The sequence below is a fragment of the Cyclopterus lumpus genome, chromosome 15, assembly GCF_009769545.1.
Source record: "Cyclopterus lumpus isolate fCycLum1 chromosome 15, fCycLum1.pri, whole genome shotgun sequence".
Lineage (NCBI taxonomy): Eukaryota > Metazoa > Chordata > Actinopteri > Perciformes > Cyclopteridae > Cyclopterus > Cyclopterus lumpus.
In genome coordinates this window covers 15,007,959-15,030,372 of record NC_046980.1, presented here as the reverse complement: position 1 = coordinate 15,030,372, position 22,414 = coordinate 15,007,959, and the positions used below count along the sequence as shown (strand labels likewise).

Below are 22,414 nucleotides of genomic sequence, written 5' to 3'. Positions count from 1 at the left end.
GACAGCCAGTGAACCAAGCAAGGGTTAGCAGCTACATTACAAACCATGTCAGTCTTTTGTCACAAAGACGAGGTATTTGACATTATTACAGCCTGCCATTCATTGACATATGTTAAACACAAGCTTTTTATACAACTGCAACTATACTGTGAATATCAAACGTTTCATTACTCATCCAAACATGCTTCGCCATCGCTGCAGAGAGACAGACAGGCACACAGTGCGCTGATGCTAATTAATGCAAGTGTACGAAAATAGAAACAGAGTTCTGTCTTAGTCACCCCGAGACGTGACATGATAAGAACAGACAGATACAGGGAGGCGACACTCAATACAAACACACAAGCTGTACAGTATTTCAGCACAGAGGGCGGTCAGAGTGTTAATACCGTTTGTGTTGGCGAAGGGTTGTTACATCACAGAGCCTGTCGGTCAGATTACGCTGCTGTATCAGTTCCGAGTGGGTGAAGTTAACTCTGACCCCCACAGGTCAAAAAGGCATCGACTTGATGATTTCCAATTCATCATCAGCACCTCCGCATCTCTGGCTGCAGAGCCGTGCAGCTTACGGTTTAAATCATCACTAGAGCCATGACTACCCTCGTCATTAAGTGATTAAGTGATATGAATATGTATTGCTCATGCATGTGCCGCAGTCAGTGATGCATGCACTTTCGGCTTAGAATGGTCAGCGACATGGTTTAGGTAAGATGCATCAGGCCTCATGCACCACATAGAGATGTGTGCTGCTCACTCTGTTCATTATGCAAGCTGTGATGACTACATAAATAACACCACTCAAGCTGATAAAACAGCCCACTAATAGGAAATAATGCAAAATTAGTGTTGGAAAATCAAATCTGCAAATGGCACCGCGTGGTGTTGTAATGGAATGACTTCCTTTTCTATGGCGCAAAACAAAGAAAACAAAAACTCATTCATCCTCCCTCTAATTTTGTCTCAAATGACTAAGACATCATTATTAAATTTAATGGAGCTACGGGAAAAAAAATGGTTGATACTTAAAGTTGTAGTATTCACATGCTGCAGCATTTATTTAGGTGTGTGTATGCTATTCAAGATAATGCAGAATTCTTTTCTGTACAACATCATAGAAGTACAGTGACTTGGTTGTAATCAAATAATGATACTGTCTTCTCTTGTTTAGCATAAACACACAGATAGCAACATGCCCACAGCATTATTCCACAACCACGGCCAAAGCAGGCCAAAACTACATATATGGAGGATAAAGAAATTGATTTTTTAATGGCACATTCAGTCGTTTGTCTGCTGGCGAAGGATGCTTTGCAATTTGGCTGATGTGATGGACATTATTTCCTTTTCTCAAAATGCATAAACAATGCCACAATAGTGCTATTCATTGCCATAAATCCATTTAAATACACATTAAGATCAAGCACAAAGGAAATAACATTCAAAAATCCTTGAACCCAAGTGCAAATAAAGTGTGTGTGTGTGTGTGTGTGTGTCGAGGTTTCTGCGCATGCATAAACTAAATCCTAACCGTCAATGAGAGAGATAGGGTTCAAAGGTCAGCAGCTTTCCGGAGGCTTTCTTTCTATCTCCTCTGACAGTTCCCAAGATGCAGTGGGCTACCGAGGCACTGCGTCTGTCTCTGTCTCTCTGTCTTTCCTAAAATCCGTCTAAAGTAGATCACTTCCTTTCTCAGAGCGCTTCATCCTGAACAGGTCAAGGACAGACTGTGTCTCCCGTCAGGAGTCCAAAGCTTCTTTGTTGACGCACCACTTTGGGACAACAAAGAGGTTTAATGAAAAAAATGTTTTCTAAATATGAAAGTACTTAAAAAAAATTGCTTTCATTTCTCTCAAAAGCTTTTTGCCTACTTTTGAATGAAAAAAACAAAAACAATACTCATATTCCGGTTTTGAAAACTTCATCAGAAATATAGCCGTTTAAATACAAAGGCCAGCGCCACTCGACTAGTAGGGATCCTACTACATGAAGTGATGCAATGAATCTCCTTCATACACAACATTTAGTCAATGGGCACAATACAACTGCTCTTCTTTTCCAGTGTTAAAATGCACTTTAAACTCTATTGAACCTTAACTACGTGGAATGTGCTGTCATACATTACACAGATTAATCACTGTGTACTTGTCATACCTATCTCTGATTTCAATCATTCAAGTAACATGAAAAAATTAAAGAAAAATTTGTCAGATGAACGCTATTAACTTTCAGAGACGAGTATGGGGGTTGTAGGGTCCCTCGTGGCTTTCATCTTTATGACACAGAAGACAGAAGTTGCACTTCCCACTGGAAGCCATTCAGTTAGAAGTGCAAGTATTTCGCTGCTGCGTTGAGACAGAAGGTAAAGCTGTGCTGAGCAAACTTCTGTTCCTGTAGATTAATCAAAGTCGGTACTTCTGACCACATTCTGACATGTGGGAGTTGAAGTTAAGCGGAGGAGCGGAGCAATGCCTGCTGCATGGTAGGGAAGCATGAGGGTGAGCTTTAGAAAAGATTCATGCAGTGACAGTAGAGAAAATGAAAAGGGGAGACTATATTTCATAGTCTAAATACTGTTTCAAAAAGCTGATGGCAGTGGAGAACCTGCTAACAACCAAAATTGAAGGAGCTGGACTCAGAACACATTCTGGGTCAGTTCCACTGAACTTCCCCACTCCCAGTCAGGATGTCTTCTCTGCGACTGTCGATGCGGTCATGGCAAACAAAGGCAAGATCTTTGCAGTGCCTGGTTTTATAAGGTATTTCAGAGGAGGTGTCATGAGCAAAAGCTGCCTGATTTGTCACCACTGTCCTCCATGACATCAAAAAGCATGGAAACTGTGAGACCAATGCTTTAAGAAGTCAGAGGGGACCAACATGCAATCACAACAGCCAGCAGGATTTTAGACACCAGTGGTGACACACTTTCGCTGCCAGGTAGATGTAGAAGGCTGTAAGAGGATCTGGCTCTGTGATGGGTGTTGTTGTGTGGGGCTTTGGCAACATCATTGGACAAATTGGCCAAAACTACATGCAAAATGAATGGTGCTGCTTCACAGAGAAGAGTGCATAAGCAGAGGTTCTTCATGTAATGCATCCAAACTGAAGTCTGGTAAACATACATAATGCACATTTAAAATGCAATTTACTGTACCCCGACAGGAGTTTTATACATTGAAACCAAACTAATTTAAAGCAAATACTTTCCCCCGAGCCAAGAAAAATCGCTGGGACGAGACATGCTTGCATTGTCCACAGTGATAACACAGAAAGCATGCAACAAAATCCAATGCAAAGCGACCAGGAAGTCGCCCGTGCTGCAGAGCCAATCATGTCGAAGTAAAAGATTGGTATATAAATGGCCAACGGCCTAAAGCATAGAAAGCAAGAAATATATATTTGTGAAAAGTGTGTCACATACTAAATGAGTGAGGCAGCGTGACTCCAGTTGTCTGCATACATTACAACAGAAACACTCAGAGTGCTGTCTCAGTTCTCGAGGTGGCTGCCCCTTACACCAAATATCCTAAGCAGGTTTCCTCTCCAAGTTGTGACTGACTAATGCCTCGTTCACACTGAAGGACTTTCGCCCCAATTTTCTACTTGCCAACAGCTCCCAGACAAAAGACCCAAATTAGAGACAAATCTGTGTAGTTTCAGCATTCACGTGTTGTTTTCAAGAATAAACATAACACATAACTGATCTCCATAAAGACGCGTGGAAACAGACTGTTATCTGAACAAGTGTGCCAACAGCATCAACGGGAATCACTACGCGTCACTTTTCACATGTCTTTTCTTGACAAAAAACATACTTTGAAAACCTCATTGGGACTTTCTCCTGGTGAAAGATCTTGTAGTGTGTGACCCCCTGTCACCGGTCAGTCATGTAGTGTGAAAAACATAACGACTTCAAGAGACCCCGATTACAAGACAGCCAGTTGTGTCGTGTGAAATGTAAAGCTTTGTGACAGAATTTGAAGTGAAACCAATTACGTTATTCAAACTACAGACTGCAGGCGAAGGAACAGAGTGTGTCATGTAAACATGATGGAGAGGTACCACTTGCGAGAAGGTCACCAAGGGTCATCCAACACCCAGGAGTTAACAACTGTCTCACCTCTGACATCCATTCCAACAGTGAGCTCTCCTGATGATGGTGATGCGACACCACAGGGGGCTAGGCTAAGTAATACTGAGGTATTGTCCCACTTGCCCCACTACTTGTCTCATCTTCCCGTTGACCAGAGTACTGATGTTATGAAACTTATTTGTGAGTATCCGTATCTGTTCAATGACATTCCCTCCCAAACTTCTGTAATAACTCATGACATTGTCTTGACGAACCCTATACCGATCAAGCAGCATGTCTATCGGGTACATTCAGTTAGGGGGAAGTCTTGAAAAAGGAGGTTGACTATATTGTACAGAATAGCTTTGCAGTACCATGTTCCAGTCCCTGTCCTGGATACCAAGTCTGATGGGAGTCCTAGATTTTGTACTGACTTCAGCCAGGTAAATGCTGCAACTGTCCCAGATGCACATCCATTGCTCCTAATTGATGACTGCATTGACAAGATTAGTCCTGTAACATGACTGCAAACATGACATATTGAAATTATATTGCCAAGTGTCTTCAACCCCACATGCTTCGGAAATGTCAGCTTTTGTGACCCCTGACCGTTTCCTCCAATACACCGTTATGCTGTTTGTTATGGGCAACGCTCGTGCTACTTTTCAAAGGCTAGTAAATGCAGTACTGGGAGATGTAGAGCGTATCTAGATGGTATTGCTGTCTGTGCTTGTTGGTCACATGACTACGTTGAGAGAGATTTTCAAACTTGCCAGGACAGGTCGAGGACAGGTTCGTCCTGCGGATGCCAAGATCGCAGCCATTGCAGACTTCCCTATACCAAAAAAACAGGAGAGAGTTGAGCCGTTTCCTTGGGATGGCAACAACTTCTCCACTGCAGCAGCACCATCGACTGCTCAAAGCCCTTTGTATGGTCTAGCAGTCAGTGCAAACATACTCTTGAGGGCCTTAAAAGGTATAATGTGATGCACTCCTGTGCTGATTGCTCCAGATTTTTGCTTGCCTTTCAAATTCGAAGTGTATGCCAGTGCGGTTGGAGCTGGGGCCGTTCTGCAAGAGGATGACGGAGGCATCGATCACCCTGTGAGTTATTTCTCACGGAAAATTCAACAAGCATCAGCTTCGGTATTCCACTATAGAGAAGGAGGCTCTGGCCATGTTGTTCACCCTACAACATTTTGAGGTTTACCTTGGGTCAACTGTGAAACCTATTAAAGTGTTCAGTGATCATAACCCTCTTGTGTTTCTTTCCAAAATGTATAACTACAACCAACGTCTTATGTGATGGTCTCTGTTCGTTAAAGAGTACAACCTTGAAATCAGTCACTGTGAAGGTTTGTGGTTGCCCTGTAACAATCTAGATCAGGCGTATTCAAATTAAAATTCAGCAAGGTCCAGTTGGAGAGAATTTCCTCATGCAAAGGAACATCACAATAATAATAGTCTAATTCATACTATATGATTTGGTGCCAAAATGTATTGAACAGTTTTATTAATTTCTGTATGTAGTCAACTCCCAATCAAATTAAATAAAGTTAAATTGAATAATCCATCAATATGTATTACAGATTTCCAATTGAATGGGATTAATTATAAAGTATTATTATAAAAGAATTTTAAAAAAACATAATGGAGAGCTTCTGAAAAACGTGGCTCTTAAAATAAAGTACTTAATTTTAGAAAAAAAATGATTTAACTGAATTTTCCTGCAACTTTAAATTTCCTGCAGCTTTAAATGTTCCTGCAGCTTTGAATTGAACTAAGTGTTAGGATGATCGAGCCAAGATATTATATTCTTATAATCTAAAAAGAGAAATATGTGTACAGGGACTTTATCTGTGGTTATTGAAACCACTTGTTTCAGCTCCATTTCGTCTCCATTAACATCATTGTTGGGCAGTGAATTCATGCGTTAGGATTCTGATCACATTGGGCTCTACGGTTTATTAAATAAAATCTGTGCTTTGTCTCTTAGTGGCACTTCACATCGCTGCTTTTAATAATCGACACGGTCTCTGAACATATGAGATATACTGCTTTTGAACTGGTCTTGGGAATAATAAACATATATGAGTCTGTTCATTCTTGGTTAAAGGCTCTGGTTAAGATGTCCACATTTCTCTTTTTGGAGCACAAAGTGAAATAACTTCTGACTGCAGTTTTTTTCCTTGAAGATGGGTGGACCAAGTTTAACAATGTTGCATTGCACAACCGTCGGCCTCATTGTGTGACATCGTGTTGTCAATGATCCAGCAGGTGTTGGTGCAGCAAAGTCCCGTTTGACTTTAATCAGCAGGTGGCAAAAAAGATGCAGGAACTTGGCTTTGGTCTTGAGGAGTTGTAGCATTTATTGGTTAGCGGTCATTGATCAGTGCACGAGGGACGGCCATTAGTCAGAATAAATTATTCAAATGTAGCATTTAGGGTTTGCCATTAATCCAATAACGATGGAAAGCCATTAGAAAAGCACTGTCTCTGCACATCTTGTTATTGTAATGGTAACTATGACCTGGGGTAACGTTCATTGATAGGTATGTACTCGCCTAGATACAATATATGATATGGATTTCTATCATTTGTTTTCAACTGGAACAGAACAAGTCACTGCTTCTTGTTTTCCTTTTGTCTGGAAAATATTGTTTTCTTACTGCAGGTTTTGATTACAGTGTCCATCAGCATCTCAATTTGTAATTCACTGAACTGAATATATATATATATATATATATATATATATATATATATATATATATATATATATATAATATTTTTCTTCAATTAAATTACTTCACAGAATGTCAACAGAAGCAATCAAAACTTTGTTCATTAGTTGTGTAAGCAAGCTATCATTTTATTTGGTTTCGGGATATGTACAATTCTTGCCACAGTTCTGCAGTATCATATTCAATAGCCTGAGGGGAATATTCAGCGTCAGTGTATCACCCACCATGGTAGGTTAACAATCTCTGTCTTCGAGTCAAACCTTTAATTAGTATTGTGTTGTGGAGAAACAACCGCTTCTTATTTCCTGTCAACATCCCCCTCCAGGCTACCAATTAATAAAAAACACCTCAAAGATTAGGTTCTCATCACTGCACTGCAATGAGCTCTAGATGAGATTCAGATTACAGCAGAGATTACAAAGAAGACAACGTGATGTGCTTAATGTTAGTGCACAACTCTGATCTGACTGTAGATTGTTCAGTGGGACAAAGATAATGTTGAAGTTGAAGTGCTCTCCCCAACTGAGTTGGTTATGTTGAGGGCACACCAGCGCTCTGCCACACTATATGAACTGCAGCATGTTATTATGAAGCCATCTGAAATATGTCAAACACTGCTGCTCCTCCATACTGTACGAATGCACTGTGCCAGCTCCACATCACATACAAAAAGTCATGTGGTATGCCTCCTCACAGCTGTATAATATGTTTTACCGTCATTCGAGTAAACAATCAAGTCTGCGTGTAAAGCAACTTCATGATAATTCAGTATTCCATCGAGCCATCTAAGCCATGTTAGCGATTCTCCACAACTTCATGCTGAGAAAACACTGCTTGGGTAAAGTTACAGACACGTTACAGCATCCACAGTGGGAGGGAAGGAGACCTGGTTTCCATGCCAACAGGCTTTACCCACCGCTTCCTGGCACAGAAACCCATTTAAATTCGGACACACAATCAGTACGAGGAAATGATTGAAAAATAATTAGGGCAGACAGTGACCACTTATAGAGTTGGATGTAGAGAAAAGTAGAGTAAAATGAGGACAACCTGAAGACAAAAACAAAGCCTCATTAAATAGGACAGGAATGATACAAAATATTGATGAACGGTCCAACTCAGTATCCGTATTGACCAGCGAACCAGTAAAAAGCTGTGGAATGTGTGAAAATAAGAGCAGATCCACATTCTGCTATACTGTACAAACATATACTATGAATATGTGAAATTAGATCTAGACCAGGGACGTGCGGTCAGGGGAGGCCATCAAGAAAAGTCAATGATAAAATAAAATAAAAATGTATATTTTGCAACAATATTTCTTGTGCTATAAATGTAATTTCTGTATGATTCCAATCATTTCAAGAATTATAATCAAAATCGACATTTGCGCATGTCCTGTTTAAACATAGAGACAGCGAGGTGAGGGAGCTGTGCCTCATCTCAGATTGAGGTCACAAACTGGGACTCATTGTTTTCAATATTTGAAGACTTTTATCATACGTCCTTTCTTGCCATAGAATATGTAATATATTTCACGTATGTGCAGAACCTATTTAGTCTTGCTGATTGACATTAAACTGCAGTGAAAACGCAGAGGGGAGGCAAACAATGATCTCTGCCTCTGTGCAAGAGCCCACGAGTCGTGTTTATGCTTTTTCTGCCGTTACTATTCTTCTATCTTTGTAAAACTAAAAGATGATAAGGAGGACGTTTACAACAAAGTCAGAGATTTTTGTCCAGAAGGAGAGACGACTGGACTTAATTTAAAAGTAAAGGTAGGACCATGCATACACTGCAGTGGGCTATATTTGTATTGAATGACGATGAAATGTGGAATTGTGATGGCAAATTAAAAGCCCACAGAGGGTGCAGAGGAAATGCGCTCTCTCAGCTTATTGGTGGAATCAAATATGTACCTTGCCTATGTGTGTGTACAGAACGCTGATATGAAATATGAAAATCAACCTGTAGTCAATATGCAAGCTGTCAATTGAATGGCGATGTAAGCTCCTCTTTTGGGTTCATACATTTGTAAATCTGACCCTGAAAGAGTCAGTGCCTCACCAGACACGAAACCTCACTGATCTAGTATGAAACTTCTAATAAATAGTTGATTTCAAACTGGTGTCTTCATTTGGTAGTAGAGAAGCATGTGATAAATACCAGGTTCAAACATTATTATTATTATTATTATTATTAGTTTTGGGACATCAGCGGAACCTTATGGCAAAGAACAGCAAACATTTCATATCTGTGTTTTGGAAACAGAGACAGTATTAGTGAGATTCATTGTTGGTGTTCACCTGGGATTTGTTGACAAGAATACATAACATCACCAGAAGAAAGATTTATATGAGCATACTATATTGCATATACTGTAATATGTATAAATAGTTCATTGGTTATGTTGCACGTCTATCCTTAAAGAAAATTATAATAACTGATTACAATAATGTCATAATCATTTACTCTTATTGTCAGTAAATACATTTAGTTAAAAAACATTCGACATTGATAACATGGAATTTCAGGGCTCCAGACTAACTGTTTTTACTAGGAGCAAAGTGGCCCCTAACTTAAAATGTTAAGGGCGGAAGCAGAAAATTTAGGGGTGCACACTATAAATCGACTTGCAAAGTTTTCCCATCATTTGTACTGTATTATTGATAAATAATTTGACAATATACAATCTTATAAACTTGTGCAATACTTTTAATAACATACACCAGTTATACAGCTTAAAAATACAAAATGAATATTTATGCTCTACTGACAACAACAGAACAAGTTGTAGACATAACTTGTGCATTAACACTTCCTACAAAAGATCCCCCCTTGGTGGGGGATAAGGTGCCTGTGTTGGCCAGCCCTTGTAATTAGGCCTCCTTGTACGTTGAGCCTGATTGAGCCACACGTCAACAGCCTCTTTGGCATCAAAATCATCGACGTTCCGGCAATGAAATACGCCGTGTTAAACTTCAATAGCAATTTGGCCTCCTCGGCGCACTGGTTAGCAGCCTCTTGTCTTCTAAATGCGACTGGGAGTGGAGCTGCACTTTCATTGCACAGGTCGCGGCACATTTTATGTTTCTGACTGGTGTCGTGTTTTAATTGTGTAGTGCCAGTCTTATCAGCAAATGTCGTGTTCCCCGCATGTTGTGGGTATCGACAGCAGAATTTGCAGTTCATTAAATTGGTCTCCCTGAAATACCTCAGACAGGTGAACTCGCGCAGCCACTCATCGCGAAAGCTGAATTTCCTGCCTTTTTTCCGCCACGACCGTTTCCTCACAATCTGAGTCGGACTCATTCTCGGGATTTGTCTTCTCTATATTAGGTTTAGGAAGAAAGTACGAACTGATAGTCCGCTTCGCCATTGTCCTGTTGTCCTGTTTACAGGAGACACCGCTATGTAAAATCTTTGTAGTCGCGCGATAACCCCCCCCAAGACCCGCCTCTTTTCACACATTAGACTATAATTAGCCCCCCCCCCGCCCGCCGCGCTCACACATTCTTCTTCTTCTGTATTTCGTCTCCTTTCTTCTTCTTCTTCTGGAGTTAATGCCGGTAAGCAAACCAGTCATTCAGGAATTACCGCTAACTATAGTGGGCTGAAGTGTAGAACAAGTTTGTCAGCAAAAAAAATATTTAATAACAAAAAAAGCTAATTTACTGGTCGCGCATGCGCGAGTTGATGAAAAATTTACTCACACTGCGTCTAATTTTAGGCGCAAAATGCGACCATTTGGTCGCAGTCTGGAGCCCTGTGGAATAGTTATTTGATTGTACATTTGAAAAGCCTTCACCTGCCTAACGACAGATCAGTTCAACTTTACATTTCATTCCTGTGAGCACATTCAGGAGCACTTAAGACTGATTCTCATAACTCGGGACACAATGGCTGTTCTAAGCTAGGCCAAGCTTTCAAAACACACACCGAAGTCCAAATATTTTCAGACCCATTCATTTGTTTCGCTGAGCGGCATTAAAAAGGAGGCCACAACCAGGGCAAAGAGGATATTACTTCCATGTGACAGCAGGATGTTTACTCCAGGGTCTCTTATCCCCTCGGCCTCACAACTGGACTGAGTTCCCCCTCGTATTGATCCCAACCAAACTAAGTGCTCTATGGTCAAGCCACCAGAGAGGACAGGGACAACACTGTCTGCGGTACTTCCTATGTGTGTGTGTGTGTGTGTGTGTGTGTGTGTGTGTGTGTGTGTGTGTGTGTGTGTGTGTGTGTGTGCGTGTGCGAGTGTGTGTTTATCTGCATCGTAAATCGTAAAAAGGACCATCACGACAATACTGAAACACAAGTGCGCTACTCTTGTAGCGACTAAATTATTTATTGCAATTCTGGCTTTTGTGGACTGATGCAACAACCATGTCAGCGTGCGTGTTCCTCTGTGTTAGAGTAGCTGACATGAAGAGGGGCCACATGACCGAAATTGGGTACTTTGCCTTTCCTATGTATGTGGTTAAGAAAATCAGACCCATGTCTAATGCAGATCACACACTGGATACCGAGCCCGGGGCCCAGACGGACTATTCCCAACGTACAAGAATGAGCATTGACTCAGACACATAAGAAATTAAGTGACAGGGGCTCGTCTTTGCCCCTGGGGCAGACACAGTGGAGACTAGACCCTTACAACCTCCATTGTTGATACAATATTGACATGGCACTAATAGCTCTGGCTAGAAGACTGGGGCAGAGGAGCAATCAGGCGATACTAAAATTGCGTGAAGGCCAGGCTCACCCCTCGCTGAAGCCTCTCTGCGACCCACTTTAGCTCAATAGTAAACACCATTCTGTTTGTCTCTGTACATTACACTCAGATGCTACACCACTTCAGGCAAACTCCCTCAGGGAGGTCTAGACTGGAGTTTAAGTCCCTTCCCCCTTCACACACCAAGTCTCAGCTTCTGAATGAAAACCTGCATGTTTCTTTTTAAACTATTAGACCTTTTAGAGAAGACAAGGTGTAATATGTCAATATCAACTTGTACTCTAAGCTTCAAATAAGACAGTAACAATGTTCTGCATTGGGTCGATTGCCAGCATTGGTTTGTGTTTGCACAACAGTACTGATGACTTCATCACAGATACACTTAGTCTTTCTGACGTGCCATTTTATTCCTACTGGCATCAAAAATAGCTTTTAGTGATGAGACCAAATGCATGCTTAACATAATTCACAACCGTCATAGTTCTTCTCACATGCACGAGGATGTGACAGACACTCATCTTGGCCAGTGTGGATTGTATTTTCTACCCTAGTTTCACTGACTGCAGGTATTCAGAGGGGATAATTGGTTCTAAAAATACCACTAAAGATACTGTGTCCACAGTTTATTAAAATGCAGCACATCGCTGGGATGAAATGTTTGGGAAATGATGAAGAGAAGATCCAAAGATTTTTTTTTTTGTATCTATGTCATCATCCCACCAATCATTCTGAACTGAAAGGTGCAGCACTGTTCTGAAAGGTTGCAATACTTTTATCATAACACATTCACAGCGCAGCCAAGAAACGGTGGATTGCTCTGAAAGACATGAAACCCAGTGTGTGTGGATACATGCCAGGCTCATTGTAGACCGCTGAGGAACTGCAAGTATTGAATATGAAAACAGGAAAAACTGATATGAAGATGCTGTCACAAAGGGGAAGCCACCTTAGTGATTAGCGACTAAATAAATGATGCATTCATCCATCATCAGAAACGACTTATGCTTTTCAGGGTCGCGGGGGGGGGACTAGTCGCTGCATGTCTTGTTGACACGAGGAGAACATGCACACACTCAATTTTTAAAGATACTTCAGCTACGTGATGTTTGGGTTTTACTTTTTACTTCTCTTTAATTAGATTAAAAGTGTTTCCTCATAATAATGAAAACCGTGGCAACACGTAAATTATAATAAATTAACTGCGAGTCACATACCGTTTCTTTTTTTGTTGAGATTGGGTACACTACATATCAATACAAAGTATTCTGCTCAAAATTATTGACATTTTGAATTTACATGAGCTGTATTGTACTATGAGACATCATATTAGTTCCCTTATGATTTGTGACTGACTGCTGTACAATGCTATGAATGTTACGGGGCCGGGGGCTGAGGAATGGAGTTTTTCTCCTTGTGGGCCGACTACCCTCTGGAGAAATATGAGGTAATGCAGCAAGCTCCCCATTTTAAGTTGCTTTATCAGAGACCCATTGCTCTGTTGTAAATTGCCTGTGCCTCAGCTTATGCAAATATATCTGGTACAAAAGATATATATTTCTCTCGTTCCTTTACCCTTCTCCTCTATATTCCCATGACAATCCATCAACACAGATAAAACCCCACCATATCCAGCTTCATTTTTCCTTCTCATAGCATTTCCTTGGCAGCGTGAGGATGTCTGGCATCACTTTTCTGAGGACTACTTCAGTTCAGCCTTGCTGAAAGAGATTCTTGGAGAGTATGTTTTTTTTGTGGTTGCATATTGCATCCCTTGGGACTGCTTATTGATCTGTCCTATAGTTTAGTCAGGTCAATAGGAATAATGAGACTTGCTGCAGTAACGAGACTCAGATATACTCTATAGGTATGCATGTCCTGAGAGGTGCTCTGCTCCTACTGCTACTCCTAGGATGAATATGTGTGACGGGAAGAAAGTTCCAAACTGCTTTTCTTCTCTCTTTAACGCACACGGAAGGTTCACGGGGAGTTCGCCATCAGAAATATCCCTCAACACCTGAAGCCCCACTGCTGTGTTGATCCAAACATGGTCTGAGGAATGAAAGGGAGAGTAAAATGGGCTGAGACGGGCCGGGATCAGGACGGGCTTCACTCGACTCACATCTCCACGGACAGAAGAATCCTTTTAGCGTTATCATAGGGAGAAGATATGTCCCCCGTACGGGGCTGCACGGGAATCTATTAACACGTTCTGTTGATAACAAAAGATGGGGTCTTGCCAAAACTGGTAGACGTGACACAGAATGCATTAACATTTATGGGGCTCTCTCCTCTCTTTTGTGTCATCTCCAGAGTGCCCACTCTGTTCTTTTCTCCTTAATGCAGTTCAGCACATTGCCCATTCACCCCTTACTGTGTGAACCGCAGCAGAAGAAAATAATGACCAAAAAAAAATCCCCTGTGCATGTTTTGCATAAGGAAGTAGCCCATTTTCTAAAAAGAAGCAGAAGACATTACCCTAGTTCTCTCAAAAGCTAAGCATTAATGAGCACTGAGTCTCTTAAACAAAACGCCTATTTAACTGTCTTTAACAGAGATTAATATCATATACATTAGTAAGTTAAATCTTTATGGTGCGTTTGAGGTGGCCGTTAGCCACTCGACCACAGTGCAGTGCGTAAATGCACAATGTCATTCTCTATTTTTTTGAAAGATAACTCTTGAAACTTAGCTCAGAAACATTAACTTATTTTATTGTATAATTGTATTGGTCAATGCAATACACAACAGCATGCATTCTGGTAAAAATTGAAATAATGTACAAGTCCATTTCTGGTTATTTTGTTTGCTTGATGCACTTGTTTCAAATGTTTTATTTAGCAGAACACAATGTTTGTTGCTCCCTCTAGTGGTACATCTCTCAAACTTTAATGAGCTTTCACTGAAGCGTAAGCCAGATGTCCCAATCCTAAACTACTCTGCAGAGTTGAGACAGCTCTCGACACCCTCAGTGAAGACAATGGATATCGAAGCGGAGCTACTGAAGTTGGTTGAAGATTCCTTCTAATTGACCGAGTGACAGTACATAGCACAGTTCAGAGCCTTTACTTAGTTCCATTGGAGAGTTGACAAAGCAAGTTTGTCTTATTTCTGGCAAACATTGTGCTTCGTGAGGACACACATAGAGCACACGGGCCGGAAACAATAATGAGCTGGAACACAAATGCTGTGTGACAGCATCGGATGAAAATGTCCGCGCTGTTGATGATAACACCCACCTTTAAAAGTCTGGCACCAAGAATCTTCTGGATGAGTTGAATTAGCTCCAGAGAGGGACTGAATTACACATCTAATCCTGTGTATGAAGTGTGTTTTCTATGTATCTGTCAGACTCATTTAAAATAAAAAGATTTTTTTTTTAAAAAAGAGTTAAAAGCCTACCATCATTACAGAGCGGTCCTCCGAATGTCGTCATGCTGCAGTCACAGCTGAAGCCCTCCCACTGCTGAAGACACACACCCTGGTTGGCACACGAGTCCTCCTGGCACGTCGTGCTGGGGCCTGAATATGAAGACAAATGGCAACTTGGTGAGCAGACTTTAGCAATAACAGGCAGCACATTCTGCAGCTTGACCCTGCAGTGAAATTAAATGGCACGCCGAACACACACAATAGGCTTCTGCAAATGGAAGCATACACAGAACAAACATACATATGCAAACCAAACACTACAACTGTGTGTTTGGCCATAAGTTGTATTCCTTCGATAAAAACTGCTTCAAATTCACAGGTTAAAGCCAAACCGCCTGCCCAAAGCCCTCAGTTTCCAGTAAACAGACGCAACAAAAACCTCACAAATGTACAAAAACAGCATTTTTTTTTATTTTTATAACTTCAGGATTAAAGTGTTTCCAACATTTCATATTTCAGAACAGCAGAGTGCATAATATTAAATGAAATGTTACGAGTTACAGACACTATTTACATCAAGCTTTTGTACAATACAGTAGCATGTATTTAACAATATCTTGTTCCAGAGATTGATAACAAATTTTAAAAATAAATAACATTTATAAACAATGGCGATATAAAAATAAAGTGCTATGGATGTAATACTAACATCAGTGCAAAACAATATAGCAATAAACTAAAATTTAAAAAAGGCATTAAGTGAGTATTAGAAGTAATACCAACACCAGTGCCTAAAATAATAATAAAGATAGCGTAAAATATGTTAACTAAAAATGAATATGGTATACATATAATTTAAACTAATATTGGCAATGATATTGAAAAAGTAATATTACATATGATATATATATACTAGCATCTAGATTTGATGTAGCTTCAGTATTGTTACACCGGTGAGGTAATGCGTCTACAAACTATAGTCCACACTGTGATGCAGTTCAGCTTTCCTTCTCCAAACGGCAACGTGTCCCTGACCACCTGCAGATGGTTCGTGCATTCAGAGGACGCACGTTACTACCAGCTGGGAATGGGATTATAGAACAATGATGCTCAGTTCGGAAAGCAGTAGGGGCCGGAGTTATCAAAGTGCTTTTCATGCTTCCAGATATCATTTCCATCATTCCAACCACGTCTCAGTCAGTCAATCAGAGTCCGAGTGACAGTATACCAAGTTGTTTCAGTTAATGGAGAAATGTTAGTGGAATGGCACTGGTTAGTATGGATGATTGTTGTTATTCTATATATTTCAATGTATAAGTTTGTAAAATATATTAATTATGGGATTATTTTGGTTTCAACAAATCAATTTTGATAATGAATTGTCAACATCTGGATATTTGGTATAGGTTAATGCCACATGGACATCATATAATCTGAATAATGACACGCATACTACTGCTTGCATAGAGCACTCCCTTTTACAGCCAGAATTAGCCACGGAGAACACATCTACCTTTTTAATAGTTGTTTTATTACAATGAGGAAGTGGATATTTATCCTTTTGTATATTTATTTACTCTTGCAATATTTTAAAATGAGTCGCTCAGCTATTAAATAAAGACATACATTAACAAAATCATCTCCAAAAATGATCTTTTCTGAATGATTGTAGCCACAGTAACTTGTGGCTCAGCCTCAGAGTAGCTATAGTAACTGCTTGCTTGCTTATTTGCGTATGCATACATATATATATATATATATATATATATATATATATATGTGTGTGTGTGTTGGCTGTAGCTTATTCAAGGTTAAAAATACAATAAAAAAAGTGTTTGTTTTGCAACAAGAAAAAAAAGCAGCTCGATTTAAGATCTTTCTGAAAAACATTGGAACTCATGTACATATAAATTGCATCTAACTGCATTGTATACTTTTGATTCCACTGCTTACAACGTCTTATATATTATATATAGCTCATGTGTTACACATGAAATGGGGCATAATTTGTCTTGACTTAATAATTAGATGTGTATTGGCATACTTATAAATATTTCTAGAGTGAATATAAGACATCATAATTTCAATTGATTAAGATACAGAATTATACTTTTCTGTAATGTGTTCTAAAGCTTTAAATGGCGAATTATTTAATTATGTTATTACAATTGATGTTGATTACAAATCCAGTAACTATAATGTAATTAAATTGCTTTATAATTATCAATATGCATCTGAACTTAATTTAATTACTAGCCACTGGTGCTTCGTTTTGAGGCCAATTTTAATCTGTTGAATCTTAAAAGGCTTGCTGCTATATATAGTCCCAGAGATTACAGGAATATATGGCATAAGTAAACATGGGACTTATAGCAACAATGATTAATGTCATGTAAAACACGAAAATGACTGAAGTTTGAGTTAACATCTTGATTATTTTAAACGGGAAATTCATGCAGGGGAATCTTTTTTAATTAGTGTTTAAAGTCATGCAAAAGTATTTCTTATAAGTATGTTCTTAAAAAAAAACATACATAACCACAGCAAAAAACAAAGTCCAATAGAGGCAACACACAATATGCAGGTGCAAATCAAAACGTGATCCCCATAGTCTCCGATACAAGATGCTAATGGTACTTGTATTCCTATGGGACTGAAGCCCATTCCATACAGCAGGTGGGTGAATTCAAATTAGGCAGATATCTTGTTCAGGGAGTGGAAAGTGAGGAAGGAGGTAGAGACTGAAGACGTGGGGGGCGAAGGCATTGCAGGGGCAAAGGGAGGAAGGACATAGGACTCTGTATCAAACACACAAAGCTATCTACCTTGCAAGTCAGCTTTCATCAATGCAACTTTTGTCAGCAAAATAATAGGAAAGGAAAAGGCAAAGTATACCAACTGTTAGTAAAGGATCAAGACGTCAGAGATGGAGGAACAGAAACACAGACTGTTGCAGCAGGAGAGACAGAGTGAGGAATGAGGCCAGAAGGGACTAATTGTATTGTATGATGCACTAACTGTAACTACTCTCAAAATCAGATAAAAAAACATTGCAACAGTTAAGTCATTATTATAGGAAGTAAATATTCTGTCCATATATGTGGGAAAATGTACAGTTATAGAAATATTCATATTCTGAAATGATACCTGCCGTAGCAAAATACAAAATACCATCAGTGATTATATGCTACGTTTTGACAACTGCAGTACAGTTCAATAATAGAATAGTGTTATAATAGAAGCCATTTTCCATTGAGAGCGACCATTGAGTCTAAAACGAAAAGACCCACAGAGGGCGCTGCGTTTGAGTACAGTAGTAATGTCGGAACATGAGAAGATCAGAAGCTGCATACAAAAAAAAAAAACAGTGGATGAATTGAAAAATCAAACTAAGTGAGTGAAGTTGAAAAATAAATCTAATATTGTCTCTGGATGTGGTGCACACATTAGACTGGGCAAATTATATTCATGCATGCAACAAAGGCTTCATACATAATTCAAAAGGATTGCTTCTGGCAAACTCTCAGATCCAACAAGCATGCATAGTGCAAAACAGAATGGGGCTAAAATGGGAAATAACACTGGCAGTACAAATATGGCAAAGAGAATAATCAGATTATGGCTAAGTGAAACAGAAATGATTGCCTGTGGAGGAGTGTCAGAGCTTGATGCATTCTAACAGAATACTAACACACTTTATGGATGTTAAATTATGTGTCACAGGTTGGCAATGTGGCTGTGTTTCACAGTGTGTGCGTGTCAAACACTAGAATGAGAGAACTGAGCAGCATTACAGCGCTGCATGGTGGCGCAATGCCCCTTCAGGATAGTCTTGTGATAATGAGGGGAAACCAGAGTAACTAGGAGACTTCATCAGCGAAATCAGGTTTAAATGATACAGCTCAGACCAATACAATTCAAACTTGAGCTTCAGCTAGTGCATGAAGTGAACTCCAGAGACAAAAAAAAGTTTTGAAGGCAACAAACAGCAGACAACACGTTTTCTTAGCGGGCTGAGAGACTACTCACCTTCACATCCTCTCTCTATCTGTCCCACACAGTCCAGAGCATCCGACATCAAGTCTGGGAGCCGGCCGTTCAGATCCATCGAAGCCAGACAACCTTGAAACCCTTCCTTGGCATGCACCAGTTTGGGAAGCTCCTTGAACATCTCCTTAGCCACCCCACCAACATAAAGGTGACCTGTGCAGAAATATGACAATACTGACCCCTAGTGGATACAAAACACAGTACCACGCCTCCCATATCATGCTTGTTAAAGTAAAGCAGTGGTTCTCAAACTTTTTCTGTCATGCCCCACTCCGGAGGAAGAAAAATGTTCATGCCCCCACCGCCCAACAACATTGTAAAAAAATGGTAAATGCTGAATTTTTATTGAAATAACTTTGTTACTCCTCCATATGTGCTTTTTCAAATAATATAATTACTTTGCAATCACTTTCATTTAAACCAGATTGCTACAGACAAAAACAAATTAGAATACAAAAAAGAGCTTATTGTGGCTGCAATTAACCTATTTTGCAGTGAATATATTTTCAAGATAACAATAAAGTGCAACCTGTGAAAAAATAAACAAGTTCAAATATTTGTCAATAAAGAGTTTTACTGAGTTTTTACACTGCATTTCTTTTCAAAACAACAATAACGTGCAACCTTCGTAAAACAAAACGAGTGCAGATATGTGTGAACCATCACGTTTTATTAGTATTAGTGGCTGCAATAAGCCTGCTTTCCACTACAAATCTTTTTAAAACGGGATTGCAGGCTTGATACGGCCACTCAATTATGGCTCAATGTTGAGCTTTTGTTTTGAAGGGCAACAGCAGGAAAGCCGATCTCACGAGTCGCCAATAATCTTGGCAAGCATAACCCGTTGACACCGTAACGTAAACATTTACAAGAAAGTACAGGTATTTCGCCCTTTATTTATTAATTACTTAGTTTTATGTCTGTGTACTTTGTAATATGTGAAGTTCTCAATAAAGGTCTTGAAATAAAGAAAATTACCACTGAAGTAAAGTAACAAGCACATCGCTTCAGACAGCATTTCCTGACTAAAGAAACCGTGTGTCATCTCTCATCAATGATCATGGTTGTTTAATACGGTAAAGTTTGTTATTCAGATGAAAAGGTGCAGGAAGTTAATCCATAGTGTAGTTTCAGAAAACTTTTCCCAATTGTGTCAAATGTAATAAAGTATAAATATTGTTTGTATGTTTTTTATGTACACGACAAAAATGTGTCATCCGTTTCATTAACAATTTCAAAAAACAATAATTATTAATAAATAATTAGGTTGCAGAATAATATCTTTTCAGTCAAAAAAAAGTTGACTGATAATTCTTTTAAATCCCTTTAATAAAATGCTGGTCCACGAAGCACAAACTGTCCTTCTTCCTATAAACTCCCTGCTCCACACGCAAACCGATAGTGTTGGCTCCCGAACAGATGGGGCCTGAGCTTTTTGCTCAAGGGTACCTCAGTAGTGGTAATGAGTGAGAGCCAAGCATAGCTTTTTCCCTACACGCCTGCAGGGTTGCTGGTGCAACCTTTCAGTCACAGACCTGCTTCTCTCACCTCTAGTCCACTGCTGCCCCAATTTAATGGAATCTGTAATATATATATATATATATATATATATATATATATATATATATATATATATATATATATATAAATTCACTATGCTTACGCACCCTTCAGGTCCAGGTTCTTGGCTCCCGTGGTCATCTGCGTGGTGATCTTGGTATCAATCTTCACCATGTGGAGGTTGTTGGTGTCTCTGGAGATTATGACATTGTGCCAGTGGTTGTCGTTCAGGGGCTTGTTTGAGTTGCCTTTGATCAAGTGGGCTCCATTTCCCAGGTCAGACACATAGTGCAGGTAACTGGAACCAGATATTTCACAACATGAGTTGATGAGACCATGGACGGCGTTTCCAATCTCCAAACGTATATAATCTATTTATTAAAGTCCAGTTTATTTAAAGAGCGTTTACTTCAAAGACTAAATGCATCCGATTTGAACTAGAATAAAATCTAAAAGTAGAACAATAAAAAAAAGTTTAATAAACCTCTGAAAACTAGAGCAAGAGTGTGTGTTTGTTGTTGTGTGCCTGTGTGTTTAAATGTGCAGATATTAGAGTATCAGAAAGTGCAGCTGTCTAAAAAAGGAGCTAAATAATTGGCAGGTTGCAGCATTAACAAAAGGTTGTGGGCTGTGCCGAACAAATTGGTCTTGAATTCTTTGGTTTACAGGCAATTTCTGATTTGCATGCCTTTTTTAATTAAAATGTATGCCTTTAATGTTTAGCACATTGAATAATACCTTAACTTCAGGCAATACTTAAAAGAAGGTCATTCTATAGCAGCATTTCAGCAAGAAGAAATGTGCCCTTGTGTGGTCGATACCCTTTTATGTTGGGTATTTGTTGTGCCTTCATGAAGATTAAAAAGAACTGTAATAGCCCACAGCTCTTTCAGTAAATTTTCTGCCATGGAGGTGATAAGAAAATAATTTTAATTCCTATGGTAATGACATAAAAGCTGTCAGGAATTATATTCTGTTTGGAAACTGTAAAGTTGTAAGAAGAGCAGCATTATAAAACCATATTCCATTCATATGAAGATCCTCACGTCAATAAACTACTCTCAAACTAAAGAGTTGAAATGGTTACTTGTCTTTACACCAGGCAGAAGGTACGATTGCCCTACAAATTAAGTAAAGTGTGCAAAGAAATAAGCTGTGTGGTTACTGGAGCATGAGCAGCTACTTATGAACCAAGACAAGAGAGCCACCTACACAAATTTAAACTGGAAATATTGTTGGAAATACAGGTTCTCAGGGCAGGATTCCGCAAAATACCACACTGAAGGACTCCTGCACCAAAAATGCTGTCAAATATAGTTAAAATAGAATAAATCTTGTGTCTAAAAAAGCCCAGGTAAAGTAAACTGAAGATGTACAAAAGTGAATGTGACTAGATCTGCTGTAACCATATGGGAGAACAGTCGGGTGGAGTTCTTGCAACTCACCCTTTGACCAGCTCCACCACAATGAAGTCGTTCCCATCCCCGCTGTTGAACAGGATGAGGCCGTCAGAGGAGGTGGTTTTAAACTGAAAGAAAAGGTGCATGGAGTAGTAGGCCTGCAGAGTAGTGAGGGTCACATAGCTGGAGCGCGACTTGAAGGTGACGGGGTCAGCGATGATGTTCTTGAAGCCAATCATGGCATTGAGCTCACAGTAGTCAATGTCACCATTTTTACAGAGGTCAATGTAGGCCATGCCGTTGAAAGAGAGGCTCTGGAGGTGGCCGATGAAGTTGGACGGCACCATGGACATGAAGCGCTTCTCAGTCACAATGCCTGTCTCAATGTTATGGAACTCCAGTTGGGTGTGGTCACCTGCCATTTGACCTTTGACCAGCATAGGGAGGGAGAGAGGATGTTATTGGGGGTATGCAACAATTCAAGGAGCAATGA

The 22,414-nt window shown here is 39.7% G+C and overlaps 1 protein-coding gene across 1 annotated transcript in view; it reads right to left on the bottom strand.

Annotated features, from left to right (window-relative positions):
* Nucleotides 1–22,414, bottom strand: part of LOC117743931 (neurexin-1a-like) — a 227,525-nt gene that overhangs the window by 95,704 nt on the left and 109,407 nt on the right. The window contains 4 exon segments of the mRNA XM_034551908.1: nucleotides 14,942–15,061; nucleotides 18,941–19,114; nucleotides 20,629–20,819; nucleotides 21,967–22,348. Of these exon segments, the coding sequence (XP_034407799.1) occupies nucleotides 14,942–15,061; nucleotides 18,941–19,114; nucleotides 20,629–20,819; nucleotides 21,967–22,348 (867 nt within the window).